This window comes from Martes martes, assembly GCF_963455335.1.
Source record: "Martes martes genome assembly, chromosome: X".
Lineage (NCBI taxonomy): Eukaryota > Metazoa > Chordata > Mammalia > Carnivora > Mustelidae > Martes > Martes martes.
In genome coordinates, this window is record NC_137897.1 from 1,491,402 (window position 1) to 1,505,808 (window position 14,407).

The window sequence follows — 14,407 nt, forward strand, 5'->3', positions numbered from 1 at the left end:
CCTTCCTTCGCCCACCCCCGAAGGCAGTCAGATCCAGTGCGCCGCAGTCCCAGCGTGGCCTCTGCAGCGCAGCCGGCTGGCCTTGGGCCCAGGCTTCGGGGCCACAGCAAACATTTACTCTGGAGCGGGCTGGGTAAAGGTTAAATGTCCGAACCTCGACACCTCGGGCTCCCGGATTCCGCGGGGAGGGGGCCGCGGGGGGCAGGGGCGGGGCGCGGGATCGGAAGGCGGCCGCGGGCCCAGTACGGCTCTCTCCGGGCCGCGGGATCCGCGGCAGGCGGCGCGCCGGGGAGGCGGGCTGGGGCCGCGGCTCCTCCGCGGGGGACCCGCGCCCCGGAGGCCGAGCGGGGGTGGGGCCGGGCTTCCGGCGAGCGGCCAATCGCGGGGCGCGGGCCGCGGGGCCCTCCCAGCGCCGGCCGGGCGAGAGGCCGCGGGAGCGCGCAGGAGGTGTGGGGGGCGAGGGGTTGTGGGGGGCGAGGGGTTGCGAGGGTGCTGGGGAGCTGTTTGGGGAGGGCGCTCCGGGAGGTGCGGGAGCGCTAGGGAGGCGCGGGACGGTGGGCGTGGGGAGGGCTGGGACTGCGGGAGCGCGCAGGGGGTGTGGGGCCATGGAGGCCGCTTGGTCGGGCTGGGGCCCTGGGAGGCGCAGGGCTGCCCAAGAGTCCACGGCCGAGGTGCGCAGGGTAGAGAGCTCAGTGGGGTCCTCGCGAGAAAGGAGGTGACGGGGCCGCAGGGAGGCCGGGGCCCCCAGGAGCGCGGAGGAGGGGCGGGGCGCAGCCGGGTCGCAGGTGACTCCGTAGCAGTAGGGAAGTCGAGGGGCGCCGGGCTGGAGCCCAGGACAAACCGCAGCCGGGAGAAAGTGGGGGGCGCAGCGGGGACGCTTCTGAAACCCGGGCGAGCAAGGGCCTGAGCGTGTCCCAGGGCAGGGAGGACAAGCGGGGCGCAGAGGGTTGCAGGAGACTCCGGGAAGAGGACGGGGCGTCGCGGGGAGCCTGGCTGTAAGGCAGAGGGCTGCCCAGGAGCACGGAGGGAGAGGTGCAGGGCATGGGGGTCGTGGGTGTGGCTTCCGTCCAGTGGCGCACAGCTGCCGCGGGGCGGGTAGGGGGGCCACGGGTTGGGGTACAGCTATGGGTGTCTGGAATGCTGAGCTGTCACCTGCAGGCCTGGAAATCTGCGAGGGTCCCCTGCAGACCACGCCTCCGCCTCCGCTAGGCCTTGCCTCAGGCGGCAGAGTTCACCCACCACGCCCAAGAGAGCCCAGGCGCACGGCGGCCCCACTGTGCCCAAACCATGCCGGGTGAGTCAGTGAACGCTTTCCGTCCAGCCTCCCTGTTCCGACTGGTGCCTGTGAGATCCATTTGCTGTGGGGAGAACCCCCCACCTTTGTCACCCCCAAGCCCCTCGCCTCCCCAATGCCTCCCCAGTGTATCCTTGGGTTTGCAGAGACTAGCCCTGCCAGGCGCAGGTCGAGATGGGCCGAGTCTCACCCGCTGGGAGGGGTCCATTTATATAGCCTGGTCAGGGGGCCTCCAGATTGCTGAATTTCCCTTCTGTAAAACGCAACCTTAAGACTTTACATGGGCTTGTGTCTTGGGCATAAAATGTCACTGAGTGCTTTTTCTGACCCACTGGTAGACAGAGAGGAAGCTCATGTCCCTAAATTTTAGGAACACAGTGCCTCTGGGACTTCCCAAGTTCAGACCATAGGCACACTTCGTTATCCAGTAAAATTGGGATAACTCAGGGCAGCAGGCTTGGGATGGCCACACGGCTGGGGCTTAGGGCAAGGGCTGGCCCCCATCAAGGGTCAGATTCAGTCCTACGCACCTGCCTTTCCGGGGGCCTTATGGACATCCGATGTGGACAGTTCAGAGGGTTAGAAATTAGATAATGCGATTGTGGCCTTAACCCGTAAGAGAGATGCATGTTCTGTTTTTATCAAGAAAACCTCCACCTCACACCAGACCAGACAGGATCATCCATGAGCTCCCCACCCCCCCCCCTTTTTTTTAAACAACAGGTAACTTTGTATCAGAGGAACAATTTGGTACAATCACAGAGCGGTTTCCACACTGTTCTCTCCCAGTCTGGCCTCAGAAAGGAAAACAGTTGAGGCGGGGCCCAAGGCATGGTTTCCTGTGGTTCCCGCTGTAGGAATCTAGTCCGAGGAGAAGCAGAACGGTTTCTCTGTCCCCGGGAGCCGTTTGCAGGTCTCCAGAACGAAAACCACTTTCCCCCCCAAACCCGCTAGGGTCCATATAATGGCACCATTCAATGAGCCGCCTTTGGACACATCTCCCTCAGCCCTGGAATGTGCTCGGAGACCCGAGGACGTGGGTATCCGGGGAACAAAAACCACCTTTGAGTAAAAGGGCAGGGACGGAGGGGGAAGCCGGCCATGTTATTTCGGGGAGGGGGAGGGTGCATAGAAGGTGGAGGGAGTGGAGGACGCACAACAACTAGAAACGGATAAAAATGGACCTTTCTCCCAGATTCGTTATGAAACTCTCAGCCACCACATTCTTTGGGCTGAACTCCATGTTACAGAATATGTATTTTTTTTTTTTTCTTAAACTGTTGCTTGGAGTACAGACACTCCTCGAGTCCCCACCCTGGCGCCATGTTGGGGGACAGAGGACTCTAATTACGGTGTCCTTGGGCGGTCACGGAGGTTCTTCGATGCCGCCATGAGACGTGGTCATTGGTAACTTCTTAAAACCAAGACTGTGTGGCCCCTGGAAACCTGTTAATGAATTTCCATCCTTAAAATCCACTGGTCTTGGGCCTCTGATGGTGGCTCTTCTCCATGAGTGATCTCACAACATCAGGCGTGGGGCCCTGGCGGCCAGCCTTCAGACAGACAGGTCTTCCGCGCAGAGCGTGAGTGTGCGTGTTGGAGCCGCTGGAGAGAGGGGGTCTGCTCTCCCGGGGTGCTGTGGTGTCAGCCTGTTGACAGGACCACGAATCCCTCCACCCTAATCAAGGACAGAGTTTACAGGCTCTGTAGACCCAGCACTGTCTCTGTCCATCCTGCAAATCACGATGTGACGTGGGGTCCACAGGAGATGTGTCCGATGGATTCTCATTGAATCGGGAAGCTTTGGGACAAATACCAGTCCTTGGTGTGTCACTTGGGGTCCCCAAAGCCCTCCCAGATGATGTGCTCCGCTCCATGGGTCACGGAGCACTTCTGCTCCCAGGACCTCCCGGCTTCCCCCTGCCTCACACGTGACTCGTTCTCACGTGGAATCAGCTGATGTGTTCCAACAAAGTAGGTCTGAAACATGAGATGGTTGGAAATCTAATTGTTCTGGTTTCTGGTTTGATAAGTCTCCCGGGAAGGAGGCCCATATTTATCAACCATGGTTGAGTCAAAACAGACCCTGGCAATTGGATTGCGGTTTCCTTAGTGATCATTGCGAGGATAAAGGAGTAGGAATAATCTAGTTGGGTGCTTTTCATGTCTTCTGTTACCTTCCACTCAGAAGGACCTCCATGTTCCCTTTAGAAATATCCAACCAAGATGTGTTGTGAATTTGTTTTTCTTTGAGAAGGATCCAGTTTAAATTGTTGACAAAGGAACTATGTCAAGGAAATAGCCAAGTTACAATGATGGAAATGGAGCCTGAGAGTGTAACCAGGTGATTGCTGGGCCCATTTCCTCCAGTGTGGGTGTGGCATTACCGGGTCTGCTTCCCGACGTTAATGCCCCAACGTACTAGGGTCCTAGGGCTGACATAACAAATGTGACAGATAGGGTGCCTTAGAGAATATATATTTATTCCTCCCAGTCCTGGAAGCTGGGAATCTGAAATCCATGTGGGGCTGAGGCTGGGAGTCCGAGATCCAGGCGGGGCTGAGGCAGGTTCCCCCTGCTTGGTGTGTAGACACCACATTCTCCCCATGTCCTCACATGGTCATCCCTTTGTGTGTGTGTCTGTGTTCTCATCCCCTCTTCCTGTAAGGACCCCGGTCTTGGCAGATCAGGACTCACGCCAGTAACCTCAATTTACCTCTTTCAAGACCCCATCTCCAAATATACCCATATTCTGAGGTCCTGGGAGTGAGGACTTCCTACGAGTTTGGCCAGGGGAGGGGGAACATATTTTAGCTCATAATATGCACTGATTACAGCAGTTACATTTATATCCTTACAAAAATGCAGCAAAACCAGTGTATGCATTAACCAATTTTGGTGACTTTGCTCTTTGTGTTATATTCTGTCTAGTACTTTCCCTTGGGCTAATGCAGCTGCACCTTCCTCTTATCTGGTCAGTCATCCCATCACAGGGTGGTCTGTTCTGGACATTGGACTGTCTTGTCACCCTGAAGTCTCTAGAGGACCCCAGTCTTTGTTCCCATGTCTCAGATATGTCCATAGGGGGTGTCTCCTGCCCCTCGAACATCTCATGGATAGATATATGGTAGATAAGAGGGATACACGGATGGAGAGATAGGATGGATGGATGGATGATAGATGGATGGATAGATAGCTATGATAGATGGATAGATTGATGATAGATAGATATGATGAATGGATGGGTAGATAGATAGATGGATGTATAGATGGATAGATAGACATAAGGATGGAAGGATGGATGGATGGATGGATAGATGGATGGATAGATAGATGGATGATAGACAGACACATGGATGGATGGATGGATGGATGGACACAAGGATGGATGATAGATACATAGACACGGGGATGGATGGATAGATGGATGGATGGATGGATAGATGGATAGATGGGTGGATTATAGATACATAGACACAAGGATGGATGGGTAGATGGATAGATGGATGGATGGATGGATGGATGGATAGATGGATAGATGGGTGGATTATAGATACATAGACACAGGGATGGATGGATAGATGGATAGATGGATGGATAGATGGATGGATGGATGGATGATAGATACATAGACACAGGGATGGATGGATGGATAGATGGATAGATGGATGGATGGATGGATGGATATGTGGATGGATCGATATGATGGATGGATAGATGGATGATAGATTATAGATAGATGAATGGATAGATGGACTGATGGATGGATGAATGGTAAATAGGCAGACATAAGAATGGATAGATAGATGGATGGATAAATGGATGGATGCATGATAGATAGATAGGATGGATGGGTGGATGGATGGATGGGTAGATGGATGGATGATAGATACATAGACACAGGGATGGATGGATAGATGGATGGATGGATGGATAGATGGATAGATGGATGGACAGATGGATGGATACGTGGATGGATAGATAGATATGATGGATGGATGGATGATAGATTATAGATAGATGAATGGATAGATGGACTGATGGATGGATGAATGGTAAATAGGCAGACGTAAGAATGGATAGATTGATGGATGGATGCACGATAGATAGATATGATGGATGGATGGATGGATGGACAGGCAGATACATATATACATACATACTTCGGGGGGACTGCAAAGTTGAGTTTGGAACTTCCCTCTCTGAGTATAACCCACAAGTCACAGTGGAGAGGCCAGGAGTTCCCAGACTCTTCTTAATTTGGGAAAGCAGCAGCAGCAGCATCAAGAACGGGCAGACAAGAGCCTGTTGTAACAGGCACGTTTTGGAATTTACCCCCATGGAATGTATAAGGTCAAAGAGGCGGCCCCCCGCCCTGGGAACCGGGCCTCAGAAGTTTGCGTTTGTCATGTTATATTTAGCGAGAACGCCAGTCCTTCGGGCCCTGCTTGGGGAGCTGCTGGCCCGGGGAGGGGAGGACGCTCTGCTCTTTGAGAAGCGAGGTCTGTGTGTTCTCACCCTGCGGCGCGTGCTGTGAATTTTAATTTCTGCACACAGCACGGGAGCCTGCACCGGATTTCTTTAAACTGCTGTCTCTCTCCTGGCAACACGCTCCTGGGGGAGCAGGAATTAAGCTGGTTGGAAGTCCCCATGAAAGCTACCACCACCGCAAGGATGCGCTTAGACTGGAAATTGCCGTCAATTGGATCCCCTGTTTGCATTTCCTCCCCTCCGAGTGAGACCCTATGAAACTGGGCACAGTTTTGTGTTGTTGTTTTGTTTTGTTCCAAGTTGGGCAGGCATCTGGATCCTAGCTCAGATACTTGGGCGGTTGCTTACAGGTTTTGATTTGTTTGTGTCTCAGATTCAGGGTGTTTGGGTGAGTTTTTACACTCGAATGCAGAGAAAAATAAGGCATCGCACGCAGGCTCCTTACGCTGTCTGTGTGTGTCTGCGTGTGTTCGTGTGTTTTCAAAGGGAAAGATGGGGGGCGGTTGTCCGGGTGGCTCAGCATGGATCTTAAGAGTCTTGAGCTCGGAGTCATGAGTTCAAGCCCTATGTTGGGCAGAGACATTACTAAAAATGGAAGGAAGAAAGGAAGGGAGAGAGGGAGGAAGGAGGGGAGGGAGGGAGGAAGTAAGGAAAGAAGGGAGGTAGGGAAGAAGGAAGGGAGGGAGACAGGGAGGGAGGGAGCAGGAAGGACGTCAGTAAAGTGTTCCCATAAACATTGGTAAACTATGGAGCAGTTACTTGGTTCAGCTGGTGAAGCTTCAGAGAGGGGTGACCGCCAACCCTGCCACCTCCCGATTTCCACCAGGCACGTGACTGTGGTGTCTTTGTCCACACCCGCAGTGTCTGACCAGGCGTTCGTGACACTGGCCACCAATGACGTCTACTGCCAGGGCGCGCTGGTCCTGGGACAGTCCCTGAGGAACCAGCGTGCGACCAGGAAGCTGGTGGTGCTCATCACCCCACAGGTGTCCAGTCTGCTCAGGTAAGTCAGGAAGATTCTCTGGTGCCCGGCTGGTTGCTGTGGCTCTTGGAGGTCCCCAGAACCGTCGGTGGGTCTGGAATTCCCGCTGACTCCGTGGGCATGGGATGCTGGTCCACTCAGTTCATCATCAAAGGACGCAAGTGTTGTAGAGGAGGTGAGAGGTTTAAGGGTGGAAGTCGTAGCAAGTCACGTGTGGTTCTGCAGAATCTTGCATGTCCAGAATGGATTTCCATGTCCTTGTGCATCTCCGACCCCATGTGCATGTTTCTCGGGAAGTTGAGTGGACGTTCCTGCACGGGGCTCTGCCCTGTTCAGAGCTGTTCTGTGGTGGTGAGTGCATGCCTGAGTCTCTCACGATTGCTCAAAGCCATGTCTTGACATTGCCATGCGGGGCTTGAGATGGGAGGTCAAGGATGAGTCCACGCTTAGGTGGACAGGATGGGTGGCCATAGGTCCTTGAGCGCGTGCTTGCAAATGTGGACACCTGAGCCCGTTGGCGCCCTAGTTCTGTAGAGCGGGTTGTGCATTCCAGGCTGAATGTGGGGTTGTTCCCATCTGTAGACACATGGACAGTGGTGTCCCCACAGTATTTTAAGTGGCACGAGTTCACTGGGGAGACCATTTGTTCCTTCTGGATGCTCCCAGGTGACGAATGTCATCTTGATGGAGCATGTGCATGGAGACTTCTCGAAGGCAGGGGTTGGCAGACGAGAGTCAGGCTCTGCGTGAGCAGCATTTGAGGACAGAGGGAGGCCCAGAGTTTGCAGAAGCCTGGAAAAGTGTGCATAGGCTCATCTCTAGTACGCGGAGGCCTGCTCTGGTAAGGGGTTGTCCCAGTTAGCAGAGGACACCAGGAAAGGGAGCTGGGGCAGCTGCTGTAATTCAGTCTGATTGTAGTAGTCACAGAGACTTCATTACTCAGTGTAAGGACATGGGTCCTGGAGGGGTTTCCTGCTCTGTCCCTCCCTACATCATTAAACGAGCGATGTCGGGTTTGCTCAGCCCCCTCTCAGGGCTGAGATCTGAAAGGCCAGTCATGATTCCGACCAGGTAGTCTGAAGCAACGAGAACCCACCCGCTCCTTGACGAAGCATCAGCCCACTTTTTGTATCAAGGTGAAGACAGAGAAGAATTTAAATCAGCACCGAGCATACAAAATGTTTCTCCAGGTGAAGGTGGGGACATCATACTCAAGTTCAGGGAGAGACCGTGTTCATGAAAAAAGTTAGTGTGTGGAACAGAAGGACTTTGGAAAAGATCCAAGACGTGCTTTTAATAAAATTTGTGGAAGTAGAGACTTGTTGATACAAATGGAACTGGTAGGATGTACTGAGTTAACAGGAAATAAAAATTGCTAAAAAGCTAGACTTTTTAGAGATCCCATTCCATGCCGTCTTCCCTGCAGACTGTGAGAGTCATTGATACGGGAAATGTCAGAGGCTTCCCACTACTGGAGCAGAAGTGTGTAGAGTAGGAAGCTTTAAAACAGAGGTGAGTCTCCTTCCCAGCAGAGAGCAAATGAAACCAGCTTGGAAACAAGGACGTATGTGAAGAGCATTCCCCATGGTGAAGAAGCACCAGAAAAAATGGGTATCACCAGAGGGGAGCAAAGCAAATAAACACCCCAAACGTAGATGTCTGTGGACTGACCACTTTCTAAAGTTGCGGTGATAAAGATTTCTGGATACATCCCATAAGCCATCTGGCCAAGTTTATCTGTTATTGGCAATCGATCAGAAGTGATTCTCAAACATGTAGGTGCTTACAGATTTTGCTAGTAAAAGAAAAAAAAATTGTCATCTGCTGGCTGAACATTGTATCAAAACCCACAACTTAATGAGAAAGATCGGAATGACAAGGAGGAGAGTAAAAAAACCCTAGTATTGAGGGTAGATAATCATCATAGATATATTTACGAAACTATGCACATTTAAGAAGGACCCATGTTATCTGATATATGTATTTTTATTAAGTTTTTTTTAATATATTTTTCAATTTATTTATTTGACTGACAGAGATGACAAGTAGGCAGAGGCAGGCAGAGAGAGGGGGAAGCAGGTTCCCTGCCGAGCAGAGAGCCCGATGCGGGGCTCGATCCCATGACCCCGAGATCATGACCTAAGCCGAAGGCAGAGGCTTTAAACCACTGAACCACTCAGGTGCCCCTTAAGTTTTGATTTAAATTCCAGTTAGTTAACATACAGTATAATATTGGTTTCAAGTGCACAATATAGTGATTCAGGACTTTGAAACATCACCTGGTGCTCATCGTGACAAGTGACCCCCCCCAGCCTTATCCCCATCACCTCCTTAACCCATCCCCCACCCACCTCCTCTGTCTGGTATAGTTACCTAATGAACGATGGACAGAGTTATCGGATCACGTGAAGAAGAAAGGAAAAGCAGAAACAGTCATATGGTTTTCTACGTGTAACAATCCAGACAAGGAACCCTACATAATAAAGAGTAGAATTTGCATTTCAGATACACTGCTCAAGATCCTTGGTGCGCCAACAATCACCACATAAAGCGTATTAAAAAACGTTATTTCATACACAAGGAAATGCAAAGAACAGAAGAGGGAGAGTATTTTTATGTAGTTTTCCTAGTGTTTAACTCACAAATGAAGCAGACACGTGAGTAAATTGATCTAATGAATAATGCATGAGGTATCTCTTAAATGTTATGCATTATGTAAATGGTAATCTTTGTTCTCACCAGCCATGGACCACTTAGAAAAATTGATTTTATACTCTCAGTACGAGGAGGCATTTAATGTGTCACTTGGAGCAGGAATTGAATGTTATAGTCTTTGACTATACTGTAATAAAACTAGACATTAATGGCAAGCTGAATTTAAAACCAGCGTTACCCTTAGACATTTTAAATCAGAAATTGCTAAACACTTCATAAGTGAACAAATCAAACCTTGAATTCTATGGTGCTTAAAAAAATATTCGCAATATGAATGCTACCTATACAAACCAAAGTGGAAAATTAGAGCCATTCCAGAGAGAAACTTTAAAATCAGTGAAGAAATAAATTATCAAGGTCCAAAAAATCTTACATTAAAACAAACAAAAAGTACACAAGGCAAACAATACAAAGATTAAAATCAGTGAAGAAATTACCCAGTTGGAAAAAAATTTAAAACAAACAAAAAATACACAAGGCAAGAGAGAAGAGATTCATGAAAACTGAAAATGGGGAACAGGAAACAAGTCCAAGTGTTGGATTATCAAAAAGTAAGTTAAGATGACAGAAAACATAAGTATCCAAAATTAAAGTGAAAAAGTAGTCATTTGCAAGCAACTTCTATTTTCAAAGCAAATAGGACACAGAGCACTTTGCTGGTGAGATTGATGAAATACTTGATCCTTGTAGGGAAACTCAGATGACCCCACATTGATACTAGAAGGCATAGAAAAGACTGCTCACCAGTACCCCAGGGTGGAAAGTGGAGAATGTTATCAAAGGCTTATCTGGTAGAAGGTTCTGAGCCCCGGGCAGTTATAAAGAACGGTTCTGTTACGTTGGGTACAGTGAATGGGTTTCCATGTGATAGGAGATATCTCAGAGCCGAGGGGGGAAAAAAAAAAAAAGAATGTGTTCATTTATTTTAAGAAACCGTCCTAATCTTGATACCCAAACTTGATTTACAGGTTTGGTTGTGTTTTACATGTAGATGAGAAAAGCCTTGACATACACAAGAGTAGGAGGACCATGCGAGGTATATCATGGGGAAATAAATGGTGCCCTAAGGAAGACAGTTCATGACCTCTGTATAATTCAGCGCATCCATGTGTACCAAGATGAATTCAGGTAGATTATGAGTGTAAAGATAAAATTTTTAAAGGATAGAAAAATCTTAGAAGTCAGTAAACCAGAGTGTCTCAGCCTGGGCAATACTGAGATGTGGGGTTGGAGGGCTCTCTGAGTTGGGGCATCCTGGGCACTGGAGGGTGTGGAGCAGTGTCCCCGGTCTCCACCCACCATATGCTAGTAGGATCACCATCCACAACCCTCCCTGAAGTTGAGATAAGGAAAGATTCTCCAGACACTGCCGTGGATGGCTCATTCATCTCGATGATGAATTCATTCATTCGAATGTGGGGAAAACTGTCTTAAATGAAAGCAGAGGAGACCACCAGGACCTCTACAGGTCAGAAATACTATGTATAAAAGTAAAAGATCAAACAAATCAACTAAGGGACACATTTACAAAATCTATCATGGGGAGGAGGCTTGTTGGTCTGTATAATATCCAAAGAAGTCTTAAAACCAAGCGTCACAAATGGACGGATGAATCTCACAATGGTGGAGGGTATGAACCGTCGGTATGTCTATGGGGGATATTTATGACCAGCTAGGTTGGCAGCTGTCTTTGTAAATGTTGCTGTTTTGGAGGGCAGATCTCTGTCTTTGACATCGAATGACATCATTAGACTAGAGGCAAATTGGCTAAAAGCCATTCTCTCAAAAGTGTTTCAACTTCATCAATCTGTACAGTGTGTTTCCTCTTGCCAAAGATGAGCTCTACAGCCCCTAGAGAGAAACACATCCCTTGTGTCCAGACGCCTGACCTTCAGAGTCAGACCAGAGGCTCCAGCAGATGCAGAGCAGGGGACGCTGTCCTGAGGGACCAAGAGATGGGAAACATGGGGTCTTTCTTGGTTGCCTAGTGGCCCGTTAGTCCCCCTGGTGATTGGAGAAAGTCATACTTTTTTCACAGGACGGTCCTGATAAAGCCAAAAGGACCCCGGAAGCACACACGACTCTGTCCTCCATTCCTGTCTCCTCAGGGTCCATAAAAGCTGTCCACACTGACTTTCTTCAGTCTCCTGGTCCATTTGAGATGAACTGTAAAATATTCAGAAACATCCAGGAATCCTGGGAAGGTTCAGTATTACAGAACGAGTTAGCATTTATGGGACCCATAACATACTTTGTAATCACTGGGAGAGCTGAGGAACAGTGACCTATGGTCCAGTGACAAATAATGACAGGTGACCGAAAGTGACCAAGGGTGTGGGTATGAGGACCACCACTCTGTTTTTTCAGGCGGTGTGGCCCAAGGGCAGAGTGGGGTAATCTTTCTGCAGAAAGCTTCAAATTGTAGTCTTGAGATTTGATTCCCAGCCCAGGCACTTATTTTGAGAAAACAGGCAGAGCTGAACAAAGGAATTTGGGGACATACATCACAGTCTATTTGTAGCAACATGGAGTGATATTTCTTTTGCCTTCCACCCTACCGCCCCCGCTCCCGGATCTGTATACAACCCTAAGGATGCCATAAATTCCATAAATAACAGGGTTAAAAGCAAGGGAACCTTGGCGATGAGATAGTGCTTTCTCAGAGATGTAGGTACTTTTAATAGCATTTGATGAAAAGGCATCAAAAAAAAATAAGATACAAGCTGGAACAGGATATAACAGATAGATCCCGGAAGCACCAACATCTGCTTCCTAATGGAAGTTTCAAAAGGAGTGAAAGAGAGAACAAATTGTAGGAATTAACTCCTTTCCTGTTTCAGCTCTGAGAATGCTGCCCCTTGAGTGTTGAGCAGAATGAGCGGACACACATGTCGATACCCAGGGGTGGTGGTAACAGAGCACCAAGAACAGAGAAAGGCGCTAAAAGCGTTTCAGCATCGGTCAGGTTGAGGGAGCAGATGTCTCAGATTTTCTGGGCAAAGTAATTCCATGTGTCTGTCTACAAAAGTATGGTTGACGTAGCGTAGTACATTAGTTTCCAGTGTACAGCACGGTGATTTGACATTCTGTGCATTATAGAGTGCTCACCACAATAAGTAGGGTCACTGTACAGAATTTTGACATTATTATTCTTACATCCCCGGGGCTGTACTCTTCACCTCTGTGACTTACTCGCTTTATAACGGGAAGTCTGTACCTCTTAATCCCTCTCACCTGTTTCACCCCTCCCCCCACCATCCTCGGGGGGGGGCAAAATAATTTTGCAGTTTTGAGTTTTCTGTATCTAGCCAAATCTGTGCAATTCAAAAGCAAATTAAAGAAGTTCCAAATACATAAAAGGTTGAAGATTTTACCCCTGGATGATGTTTGGGAACAGAATTACTTGAGGATATCCTCAAGCACACTGAATTGTGAATCCAAGGAAGAAAAACGTACAAGGAAGAAAAACTTACAATAAAGATGTAACACCAAGCCAATAATATGAATAAAACTCAAAGTTAATTGTAAATGTGTTGAGGCATAGTTATGAAAATAATCTGGGATTTGCAGTCCACACAGAGGTGAATGACGGGGACAGAGGGAAGGGACAGAAGTGAACATAGGCTGGTGTTCCTGTCTCATTTGGGGTGAAGACAGAGAATGCTGACTGTCTTTACAATCAGTAGAAAATACAAGTTTAAATATGTGTGTCGAAAGTCGAGGGTGATAACCATCAGAAGCCTAGACAGGATATGTACAACTTCCCAAGCATTAATGGAAAATGCATGGAATGGGGAAAAAAATGTAATCCTTGGAGTGGATGGTGGGAAAGAATTAGAAAGAAGAAGAGACTCTGATACATGTAAAAAAGGGGGGCGGGTAATAAAACTGTAGGACTCCGCTCGAATATATCAATGATCATACTAAAGGTGATCAGGTTTAAAACCCCATTTAAAGGACAGAGAATAGACATAAAATCCAGCCACATCCTAGACACATACAGGAGGCAACATCAATCACAACACAAAATGTTGAAAATAAAGGAGGCCTTTGATAGTATATGATTCTGTTCCCAACCAGGGCTTAGTTGTTATACCTGTCCTTGTGACTTTCCATCTATGACCTTTTCTCCTTCTTTCCTTATGTGTCATGACCTTGACATTTTCAAGGAGTACTAGTCATTTGTTTTATAGAATTTTGGGGACTTGCATTTGTCCAGTATTTTTTCAGTTAGTAGACTGAAGTTATGTGATGTTTTTCTGTTCTGTTACTGGCGATTTAAACCTTGATCAAGGTATTATCTGTGGGGTTATGATTTTTGTCTTTGTAATTGATGGATACCTTGGAGGAGATACTTTCAACATATGAAAACATGCTGTTTCTTTCAAAACTTTACTCATTCATTTTAGCATCCATTGGTGAACCTTGTCAGCAATCATTATTATGGTGGTGTTAACCTAATGGTGATCTTCTATTTCCCTCATTTCTAATTCATTTTGTATTTGGAATTCTTCTTTAAGGAATTTGCTACTCCTTCTTTCTCATTTACTTACTTATTCAATTATGATATTATTACGGACCCATGAATATTCATTTTATATTATGTTTGTGTATTTTTTGTTTTCTGTTTGTTTGTTTGTTTGTTATTTGCTTCCTTATTCAAATTCCTGATTGACTCCCTGTATCCTTTTGACATGCCCTCATCTTTTTTTGGCTCTTCCTTAATTTTTCATCATCACAAGACATTCCAACTTATGATGAAGTAGAACTTAAGTAAAAAAAAAAAAAGACAGAAAAAGGAAAAAGGAATAGAGGAAAGTTTCATTTTGATAAAAAGTACAGTCTTTCAAAATTTGAGTCTTGAACTTGTATGCAACTAACAATGTAGGTTTTGAATACATAAAGTAAAAACTGATGGAGATTGT

The 14,407-nt window shown here is 47.8% G+C and overlaps 1 protein-coding gene across 4 annotated transcripts in view; it reads left to right on the plus strand.

The window, feature by feature from the left end:
* Positions 1 to 243: 243 nt before the first annotated feature.
* Positions 244 to 14,407, plus strand: part of GYG2 (glycogenin 2) — a 36,027-nt gene continuing 21,863 nt past the window's right edge. For 2 of the 4 annotated variants that reach the window (XM_080794981.1, XM_080794983.1), the window contains exons 1-3: positions 309 to 447; positions 1,159 to 1,294; positions 6,647 to 6,788. In XM_080794981.1, the coding sequence (XP_080651107.1) occupies positions 1,288 to 1,294; positions 6,647 to 6,788 (149 nt within the window). In that variant the 5' untranslated portion in view covers positions 309 to 447; positions 1,159 to 1,287. Of the gene's footprint in view, positions 448 to 1,156; positions 1,295 to 6,646; positions 6,789 to 14,407 lie in introns of those variants that run through there. The other 2 variants (XM_080794984.1, XM_080794982.1) reach the window with 2 other exon arrangements.